The sequence below is a fragment of the Spermophilus citellus genome, assembly GCF_964194105.1.
Source record: "Spermophilus citellus genome assembly, chromosome: 19".
Classification (NCBI taxonomy): Eukaryota; Metazoa; Chordata; class Mammalia; order Rodentia; family Sciuridae; genus Spermophilus; species Spermophilus citellus.
This window is the reverse complement of record NC_138201.1, coordinates 16,284,969-16,295,992: the sequence shown is the minus strand read 5'-3', so window position 1 is coordinate 16,295,992 and position 11,024 is coordinate 16,284,969. Positions and strand designations below refer to the sequence as shown.

At 47.4% G+C, this 11,024-nt stretch overlaps 1 protein-coding gene across 1 annotated transcript in view; it reads right to left on the bottom strand.

Moving 5' to 3' along the window:
- Positions 1–3,157: 3,157 nt before the first annotated feature.
- SLC6A1 (solute carrier family 6 member 1) overlaps positions 3,158–11,024 on the bottom strand; it is a 43,619-nt gene continuing 35,752 nt past the window's right edge. The window contains exons 11-16 of the mRNA XM_081276142.1: positions 10,857–10,969; positions 10,337–10,468; positions 9,026–9,128; positions 7,980–8,080; positions 7,085–7,252; positions 3,158–5,010 (exon numbers count right to left, since the gene is read on the bottom strand). Of these exons, the coding sequence (XP_081132268.1) occupies positions 4,906–5,010; positions 7,085–7,252; positions 7,980–8,080; positions 9,026–9,128; positions 10,337–10,468; positions 10,857–10,969 (722 nt within the window). The 3' untranslated portion in view covers positions 3,158–4,905. The remainder of the gene's footprint in view (positions 5,011–7,084; positions 7,253–7,979; positions 8,081–9,025; positions 9,129–10,336; positions 10,469–10,856; positions 10,970–11,024) is intronic.

Below are 11,024 nucleotides of genomic sequence, written 5' to 3'. Positions count from 1 at the left end.
AAACAGAAATCCAGCTCAGGAGATCTCGGGAGTCCTATGCAGGGAAAAACATGTGCCCACTGAGACGGGAGAGCGGTCCGGCCTACCCCTGCTGACCCCTGCTCTGTGCTCTGCTGACGTGTGGCGGTGTTAGCTACACAGAGCCCTGCCTACCTTAACTTCTCACCGCTGAGACAAAAATACCTAAAACTGGCAACATAAAGGAGGAAAAGTGTGTTTTGACTTACGGTTTTAGAGGTTTCAGAACGACTGCCACTTTGGGCGTCGGGCAAGGCAGCACAACATGGCGGCAGCATAAGGCGGAGACAAGCCGCGTGCCTTCAGGCAGGAAGAAGAGAGCAGGACAGGAAGGGGCAGGTCCTGATGACTGACAAGGACCCGCCCCTAGTGACCTCATTTCCTTCCACTAGACCCTGCCTCTTAAAGGTTCCACCACTAGCATCAGTGGGTGGGGACCAACCTTTAATATGTGAGACTGGAAGACCTGAAAGATTGGAACTATAGACTATTCTCCGGGTCAGCTACAGCAATTGCAGGTTGCAGGAGAAAAGGAAAGTGCAGGGCATCTTGTTTCAAAAGCAGGAAAAAAAAAATGCTGTTACAGGTGACCAAGTACAAAACTTCTCTTTCCTCCTGGGGTCTTTCTTTCCACTGAGCTTAGTGTTTATTTGCTATTTAATGTTCTAAATAAAGGAAAATTTAAACTGGTATCATAAAGTTTCCTGTTCATCTTTACAATATGCAAATACAGATATGAGATCATTCAAATTGCATGTGAAATTACAGGATACGTATTTCAAAGCTTGAACATGAATGTGTATTTCATTCTTATGAGAGCCGTGAAATAAAATAAAATTAAGTTTCTTTCTCTCTCTCTCTCTCTCTCTCTCTCTCTCTCTCTCTCGGTAGTTGTAGATGAACAGCATACCTTTATTTTATTTCAGTTGTCGATAGACCTTTATTTATTTTTACACAGTGCTGAAAATCAAACCCAGAGCCTCATACATGCTGTGAAAGCACTCTTGCCACTGAGCCAGAGCCATAGCCCAAGTTTCTCTTTGTGCCAAAACTCATTACCTTTGGCTAATATATAAGTAAGAAAAATAAAGTATGGGTGGCCATGTCTTTCCCCCTCCTTCCTTGACATGCCATCATTTTCAGTGTAAAAGCTCCGCAGAAGTAACTTGCTGTTTTATGGTGTTTCCTTGCTATAATAAAGTACCTGAAGCTAAGTAACTTATAAAGAAAAGAGATTTAGTTAGCTCACAGTTTTGGAGGCCAAAAGTCCAAACAGCATGGTGTCGGTTCTAGTAAGGGATTCATGGCAGTGGGCATCATGGTAGGAGCAGGTAAGAGAGGACAGATCACACAGCAAGACAGGAAGCCAGAGGCTGGGGAAGGGCCAGCCTCTTGCTCTTTTATAACAATCCTCTTGGAAGAAATAATTGGGTTCCCAGGAGAACAACATTAATTCCTTTTGAAAAGGGTGATATTCCCAATGACCTAGCACCTTCCAATAGGCTCCACCTCTTCACACTGGGGGACCAAGGTTCTAGTACATGAACCTTTGGGTGTACACTCTAACCATAACCAAACCATAGCACTTGCATACAAAAGTATGAGAGGGTTCCCTGGTTGTTACGTTTCTTCTTGGATTGCCTTCTTTCTGGCAAGTTGGAAGCGAGTTCTTAATTCCAATGTAGAGTATGACCTCTCAGGATTCTGGGAGACCCTGATAACTTACTATGGACATAAGATGCTTCCCACATACTGACTTTGAGTCTCACTCAACCCCCATGCATTGTGGACCCAGTGGAATTCTATATTGATTCAGCATCTTGAAGGTCCTATGGAAGAGAGGTGGCAAGGAACACAGGGGACATTTGCTCTGATGCCCCCAATTCCCCTTTCAGATCTTTATGTCCCAATCTCACAATTGCCTAAGGTCTTGACTCTGTAACAAATCCCTGTTCCATAATATTCATAGCAGTTCCCCTTTCCAGACTGAACCCTGTCTGATAAGAGTCAGAGAGGAGAGAGGGTTTAAATCAATGTGGCAGCATGTTAATAAGTGGTAAATCTGGGTGAAGCATAGACAGGCATCCATTGAACTATTCTTATGACCCCTCTGTAGAACTCACATTTTTCTAAATAAGATTGAAGAAAAAATTTAAAAGTTTGAGGAATGAGTCTGTGAGTGAATGAATGTCATTGTTAACTAAACAAGCTGCTGCCATCCTTCAGTTTTTAGATCTTTATTAAGTTGACCAAATGCCCCTCCTTTACATAGCTCAGACTCATTTTCTATTCATTCTAAGACTGGGAAAGTCCAGCTCCATTTCACTGAATTTTGCACTCAAATCTCTCCCTGTTAGGGGGGGAAAAATAAGTTTTGTGTGTTCATTCTTTTGCTTTGATGAAAGAGGCTATCCTGCCCGCCCCCAAAAGAATAGAAGGTCTGATGTTGTATATCATAGAACCTTTATTATTTTTCCTCTAAATTCTTAGAAGCGTACATAACGCCCGTGCTCTGGTTATGACATCATTTATAGACATTTAAAATGTATCTTCATTTATAAATATTTTACATTTGGTCCATAGAACAGATAATTTTACTAAATAATACTGTAATTTTTTTAAAACAGGCTCTGTATATACTTTGAATATGTATATATTACATATATTTTTTATATAGAGATAGATTTACTTGGTGTTCTGAGAATAAATCCTTATTGCAAAAAAGAAAAGCATATATGATAATACAATATCTTTTTTCCCCTCCCTGGGCAAATACTAAAAAAAAAAAAAAGAAAAAAGAAAAAAAAAAGGAAAAAAGTTACACATATTCACAGTTCTCACAGTAAATGTACGACACTTACACTATTGTGCTCTATAAGGTAAGTTTGGATGGAAATCAGTTAGGGGATTTCTTGCCAAACATCTCAATTAGAATTGCTTACAAACATTAAATATACTTAGAAAGACTTGATCTCGGTTTCACATTGAAGAACAAAGAGAAAGTTAGAAGGCTCCTTGCTCTTAATTCTAAAGGAACTCACACACGGATGGGGATGGGATGGGACCAGGAGACACAGTGCAGGGTCCTTTCATTCTAAACCTAGGACTTAATACATATGCAGCTTGAACATGGCTTTGCCACTCGGCATCGGGGATGCCTTAGCAATGAGACTATTTTTTTTTACAGGCAACCTTGGGAGAAGGTTGTAGATTTCCTACACAATATCACATGGGACCCTATGTGCCACACGTGAGAATGAGTGTGCATGTGTGTGCATTTCTAGGTGCATTACATATTATTTATTCTCTACGATAATGTGCTTAATACTCTGAGGGTAATACCTTATTGCAAGAACTGGTATGCTGGTCACTGTCAGCTGAGAATGACAAGATTAAAAAAAAAACCTCACAGTCACAGTTATTTATCATAGTTATTAAGGATTAGTCATAATAAAACACAGTTTGTGAGCTAACGAGCTAAGGAGCTATGGGGGGCACGACATACAGCTTTGCTACATGGGAACCCATCTTCCTGGTCAATGCAAAAGGTACTGAGCTGCTGGAACTTTCGAGACACTGTCTTCACCCGCTTCATTGCTGCCAGCACCATGGAGCCCGATTCCAGAGAGGAATAAATAACACTTCCCCAATGAAGCACTTTGAAATCTCCGGAAGCACATCATCATCGTCTGGGTATCTGGGGGTGGAGTAGGGGTGGAGTCTCTGGATTCATACTGGTTCCTGGGTTGGTTCACGGGCTGGGTAGATTTGAGTGGCAGTGAGGAGACCCCTGCAGTGAGGAGATTCCAGGAAAGGGACTGGGTGGGGTGGGGGGATGGCAGCTTGGAATGGGGTTGGCAGTGAGAGTGAGACTTTAAGAGGGAAACAGAAGGATAATTGGAATGGTCTGGACCCTCCGACACACACCGTCCACCTTGATTTCAACTCTGCAGTGGTTTTGTGCTCTGAAAAACTGGGCTGCTTGCGACAAACCAGAGATCCCAATTGGGGAATGTCCCCCAAGGGGCCCTGAGGTTCTTTAGGAATGGCGATCAAAAGAAATGAATTGTGCTTGTGGCATTTTAAGCCCTTCTGGGGCCTAGATGGTCACCAATCAGAAGGGCCCTGGGCTGGCAAGGATGGGGATAGGGACACGGAGCTGCAGAGGTGTCCATTCCCTGGGGAAAGAAAGGATGCTATGCGTGCTGCTTGTGAAACAGCTCTGGGAACACACACAGACTGAGGTCTTTGGGGGTTGTTTTGTCCAGCTGCCTCGGGAAGGAGAAAATTAAAAAAAAAAAAAAAAAGAAAGAAAGAAAAGTCAGAGCTCCCCGCGGGCTCCCTGCCACCTCGAGTAAACTGTCCCTGGCAGTCCCCACCGTATACAAAACGCCCTTGTCCTTTGTCCAGAGCAGTGTCTGGCAGAACCGACCTTCCTGCAAAGTCCAAGATAACAGTCACAGGGTTCGGCAAGAAAACAGTCAAGAATACGACTAAAAGCCAGGAGTGTGTGTGTGTGTGTGTGTGTGTGTGTATGTGTGTGTGTGTATCTATGGCCTGGCCGGGTCACAGGGTCACACTCGCTGGTCGGATAAAAATGAGCTACCACAGCAGTTACGAATGTCAACGGACCGCTTGATGCTTATGGGGTCCCCCCAGGAGAAAGGTCACCAGCCCGCCGGATGCTGGAAGCCACTGGGTTACATGGCCCCCCCCCCAGGGGTCTGACTGCCCCCCCACCTCCCCTCTCTTTGTGTGGTGTTGGAATCTGGACTCGCCACTTGAGGTAGGTGGAGATAGAAGGTTATCTTCAGTCATCAAGTGGTGGTCGCCTTCAACCAGGTTGGGGGGGGTGACAGTGTTGGGTCGGCGAGCGGCCCCGCGCCCCTAGATGTAGGCCTCTTTGGTGGCTGAGCTGCTGGCCTGGGGCTGCTCCGGACCGTTCTCCGGGCGGACGATGTCTTCGCTGGGCTGGATCATCACCTGGATGCGCTGTGGGGACCAGTGAGGGAGGTATAAGGCTGGGTGGTGGAGGATGGGTTGCTCCCTTCTTCTCCAATCCACCCTCACTCATCCTCCAGCTCACATCGTTCTTCACATAAACCAGGCACATTCCTGCCTCAGGGCCTTTGCACACACTCTCCCTCTACCAGGCACATCCTTCTTTCCAGATAGTTCCACAGCTTGCTCTCTATCTCCTTAGATCTGAGCTCAAGTGTCTTATCTTTTCAGTGAGGTCTTGTCCTGTACTTCCTAACCCCCTACTTACTTTATTTTTTCTCCATGGTAGTTACTCCCATGTTATTTCTGCTTATTTTATTAATTGTTCATCTTTCCTGTGCTAGACTAGAAGCTCCATGAGGGCAGAGTTTCTGCTTGTTTTGCTCATGACAGTGTCTCCAACATTAACAGTAGTGTCTGCCACATTGCAAATTTGCTAAGTGGATGAATCCCTGGCTACCTTTGCTACACACATCCTCCATGACTCTGCCCTGTCAGCTTTGACTCCCCTGACCCTCTGCCTTTTCCACCGCCGGGCCTTTGCATGGGCTGCGTTCTCTGATGCCCTCCCTCTGCTTCTCTGCCACTTCAAGACCCAACTGTCCTTTGGGGCTCTGCAGCAGATCATGGAAAACAAAAGCTTTGGACTTGGAGTCACAAGAAAGGGCTGCATGCCCCGGCGCTGTTAATAACTTAATGCAAAGGCTGGGTAAGCAGCTTCTCAGCTTGGGGCCTCAGTTTCTCCATCTGTGAAAGGGGGAGGCTGGCCCAGCAGCCCAGGGTCTGGACACAACTACCCACCACTCATCTTCCCCAAGCCTTCGACCTTGGAGCTCCCCCTTCTCGCTGCAATTGGCAAATACATCTTCAAGGGGAACCACTTGACCTTGGCCTTGCAGGGGACGCCCTGCCCTCTACAGTCTGCTTGTCCCCCTTCCTTGGTGGAGCGATCTCTGCCTGCATGTATCCCACCAGTGTCTCTTTTCCTTGTGCACCTCCAGCAGTGCCTTGCTTCATGCAGGAATTCAATGCAATTCAACAAAGACCACCCGGCAGGGACCAGGTTGCACTTTGCTCATCCGAAAATCTGAAATCGGAAATGCTCCCAAACCTGAAGCTTTTGGAGCATTGATGTGACACAACAAGTAGAAAATTCCACACTTGAATTCATGTGACAGGTCAAAGTCAAAGCAGAGATGCACTAAAAATATTGTATAAAATCACCTTCAGGTTCTGTCCATGAATACGTATATAGGAAACATATATGAATTTCACATTTAGACTTGGGTTCCAACACCCAAGATATCTCATTATATATATGCAAATGTCCCAAAATCCGATCCCCCCCCAAAAAAATCTTTAAAATCCAAAACACTTCTATTCCCACGCATTTTGGATAAGGGATCCTCAACTATTATATTATTATATAATGATGGGGCGATGCACCTTTCCTTGAGAGTCAGACCATATTTCCTATATATATCGAGCCCATGAATGAGATCTATAGAAACACCCCCAATAAACCTGATCCCACCCTTCGTCTGCTCCAAACCCCTGCAGGCTCCTCATAACTCTCAGGATGAAGTCTAAAGTTCTTGTCCTGATTTTCAAAGCCCTTCATGATCTGACCTGTCTTTCATACATCTCCAATCTCATCTCTTACTGCTCCCCTCTACCCCTCCTCATCCTTCCCTCCGGCTACACAGATGTCCCTTGAGTTCACCAAATGCAGTTTATACCCCTGGACCTTTGCACATGCCTCCTAACTTCTCCTCTCTCCCCTTCCCCTTCTAGAAACATTCTTTCTGCTTCTATCACTAAGTTTAGTCTATCTTCATGCCTTCCCTCTTCCAGGAAGCCCTCTCTAATCCTCCTCAATCTAGGAAGGGCTAAGGCAGGGTTACTTGCTCCCATCTCCTCCCCATTTCATTCCCCAACGATGCCTCTCTAACACTCGTATGTCACTGGCTGTTGACTTCTCTGGGCTCCCCAGCTAGACCTTGTGTGTCCAGCACAGTGGGAGAAGAGGACTAGCAATGGATTCCAAGTGTAGGAAAGCACTTGCCTGCTTCAGGGAGCCCTTTAAGGTGAGGAACATGTAAGCCATGTACCCGGGGATGAGGACCATGGAAGACAGAGCCATGAGCCAGCCCACGCCCTGGCCCCACTTGGGGAAAACGTAGCTTCCCATGGTGAGAGGAGTCATCTGCACAGCGCTGAAAATGAACACCCCCTGCGGAGGGTGGAGGAGAGGGAGCAGTCAGTCACCCAGACCGGACAACGAAGGTCTCCCTAGACACTCCACCCTCCTCCCAAGGCTGACCCTCACGAAGGCCCAGCATCCCAGGAGTCTTGTACCCAAAGCCACTGCTGGTACATAAGATTCCTCTGTGCATAATAGAAAATGCACTTCTCTGGGGAGGCCAGCAGGACGCCATCTCCTCTGACAAGACCCATTAGAAAGGGGGCTCCCTCCCTCCCAGCAAGGGTTAGGTGTCAGCTCCCTGCAGGCCACAGGCTGGGTGCCCTTGTGCAGGACACAGTGGGCACAATGGCCCAGCCTCCACTTCAGGGACCTGTGGTGGCTTCTTTCAGGCCACCTGGATGTCACCTCCTCCTGGTGGGAGGGAATGGGAGTCGCTGACGGCAATAGGTCTCCTGGTGCCAAGAGCTCGGGCTTCTGGGTCAAGCTGAGCTGCTTCGAACCTCAGCACTAACTTGCCGAGTGAGGCTGGCTGGGTGAGCCCCGGTTCCCTCCGTGGTGGAGTGAGATAATAACGCCTGTTCCACGGAGGACGGGAACGGGATGTCACATGAGCAGGTCCCACAGCAGGAGCTCAGCAAATGGTAGGGAGAAGTATTATGAAGGGGCCTCTTCCTCCTGCCTTTGCCTCCAGAAGTTTCTCTATGGAGCTGAGTAGTCGCCAGACCCAGATGGGCTGGTCAAGCCTTGTCCTTACCGCCACAATGATGGGAGTGAAGAAAGACCAGCAGAGTTTCCACCAGATGCAGGGTCTGGAGCCGACCATCTCTTGGATATTGTCATAGAATCGGTTGACACCTGTGATATCCAGAGCAAGGGTGGGAGGAATGGGTGAGCTGTAGGGACCACAGGTTCAAAGCCCAACTCCACTACTTTCTTGCACTGTGACCAGAAGCCAATCTCCTAACTTCTCTGAGCTTCAGTTTCCTTGTCTGGAACATGGAACTGACGCTACTGTTTCACCTAACTTCTCTGAGCTTCAGTTTCCTTGTCTGGAACATGGAACTGACGCTACTGTTATTGAAGCATTTTTCAACAGCCAAATGCCTACAGCAAGTAAGAAAGCAAGATACCTGAATGGTGAAGCTTTATACTAAGAAAAGGATACTTAGAAAATGTGTATTCCAGGGGTTGGGGATAGAGCTCAGTTCATAGAGTGCTTGACTTGCATGCACAAGGCCTTGGGTTCAATCCCCAGCACCACCAAAAAGAAAGAAAGAAAAAAAGAAAATGTATCTTCCAGCCAGGCACAGTGGCACAAGCCTGTTATCTCAGCAGCTTGGGAGGCTGAGGCAGGATGACTGAAAGTTTGAGGCCAGCCTCAGCAACTTAGTGAGGCTCATTCTAAATAAAATATAAAAAGGGCTGGGGATGTGGTTCAAGGGTTAAGCACCCCTGGGTGCAATCCCTGGTAACAAAAAAATAAAGAAAGAAGGAAAGAAAATGTGTCTTCCCTACTCCTAATGCCCCTCCCACCTGACATCCCTCCCAGCCATTTCTTCCATGGCTTTGCTAGAAGGCGAAATGTTAGCTTGTGTTATAAATGAATTTATTTAGCTGTTCTTTTCAAATCTACTAAACATGGGGGTCTCCTGTGTTAATCTCACTGAATGGTGTGGAGACTAAATAAATTACTGTGGGGAAAAGGGATTTGGTGTTCAAACTGCATTGTTGAGAAATGATTGAAAAAAGGAATGAATGAATGAATGAATGAATGAATGAGAGAAGAGGGATGGTGCTCACCGTAAAACCAGGAAATGGAGACACATTCAAAGAACACGAGGAACAGCAGGCTCATGCCACTGGCAGAGTAGTAATCAAAAAGTTTGAAGACATAAATACCCCCCTGCAAGAGGAAAAGAGGGTGAATGCAGATCCGCTTCCCCGCCCCCAGCACCCCATGCACTCAGCTTCAGAGCCTGAAGAGGCTGGGATTAGGCTACACTGCAGCAAGAAAGCTCTAGGGTGGATTATAGCAAGGACTAAGGGCCCTGTAAGCATGACAGGATGAAGATGTTCACTTTATGGGGACTGGGAAGAAAATGTCCAGGTGGTAGAGGGAGACACCCTACTTCTGGTAGGGCTGGAGGGCAGAATGAGGACTTGGTGACCAGAGATATCTTTCCGTAGAGAAGATCAGTCATGCTTTTTTCCTGCTTAAAACCTTCTCTGGCTTAAAGAAGATAATAACATAAATAACTAGTGAGATATCAATTCAAATCAAATTGAATCCAAATGCCCCCAGGGTCTGGCATGGTCTAGTTTTGCACCCCATGTGCTGCCCTCACTCCCTCTGGGTCCACTATGCAGACTTTCTTCCTCTCCATGAAGGTTTTCAAGCTCATTCTCACCTCTTGGCCTTTGCACATGCTTTGCTTTCTTACCCTGGATCCTCCTCTGACTGGCTCTTCCTCACTATTTAAATACCTGATCAACCTGCCCTGATCACCTTGTCCCAAGTTGAGTCCCTCTCAGGCCTGACGGTCATTTTCTATCCTGTTATCCCCCCTTTTTTGTGAATCCAGGAATGGGGAAACAATGACTCTGGATCAGAACTGTATTTAGAGCCAGGGGTCGTTGGTGGATCACAGATGAGTCCCAGAAGCTGAGCTTATGGTTTTAGAGCATTTATATTTATTGTACAATTCACTTATTATGTGTATACCTCCCAACTAAACTGGGAGGGCCTGGAATACAGAGCACACTCCTCATGAATATCAATACAAAAAGAAAAGTGACAATGAAAGGAGACTTTGGGCAGTGTCAACCTCAAAGGTCCAACTCCAACTTGATTATCTCATGGATGAGAGCCTTTTGCATGTCAGCTCCAGGAAACAGTTGCTGGTGCCCAGGACAAGTTAGGTGCTGCACTCTGTGGCTTTTTCCTATACTTTCTGGCTCCATGCCTGTGTCTGTCACCAGCCTGAGGCCCTGTCTAACTCCTTGCTCAGCACAGTTGGAGCACAGTGCAGGGATGGAAGGTGGTTACTGACTGGGATGGTGATGGAGGCCCTGGGGCAGCTCTGGGGTGCATCAGGTGACCACTGAACCCACCTGGGTGATGTTAGAAAGGCCGATCAGGTAGGAGATGATGCAGACGGCAGCAATGAAGAGCTCTCTGCGGTTGCGGAGGAGTCTGGGGTACTCGTCCACCAGGGCGGTGATGAAGCCCTCCACGGTGCAGAACTGCAGGGGGAACAGAGGTCAGCTATCTACAGCAGTCCCAAGCCCCAACTCACCCAAAGCCTGTCCCTGGAGGAGAAGACAGGAGGCCCAGCAGCAGAGAGAGATCAGGGCTGGGACAACCCCAGGATCCAGCCTGACTTTGCCTCTGGCTCACTTTGCAAACTCAGAGAGCACAATCCCTCTGGGCTCAGCCACCTCTCCCATTTTCCACTTCCGGGAAATGGGAGAGTGGCCGAGTTGTTTCCTAAAGCATCATACAGTGGAACATTCTAGGGGTCTGGAATTCTTGGTCATCTTCTTGGGGGGCTGAAGGGTGGCCTCCTTTCTCTACTTTTTCCTGGACTAAGGAGGCTGGGGGTGGGAGGGTGCTTGAAGGGGGAGCCCTCACCTGGCTGTCGATGCCCAACATCAGTAGCATGGAGAAGAAAAGGATGGCCCAGAGGGGAGAAATGGGCAGCTGGGTCACTGCTTCCGGGTATGCCAGGAATGCCAGCCCAGGGCCTGTGGGGGGAAGAGCAAGCAAGACAAAGGGTATTGAGCACCTATGGTGTACCCA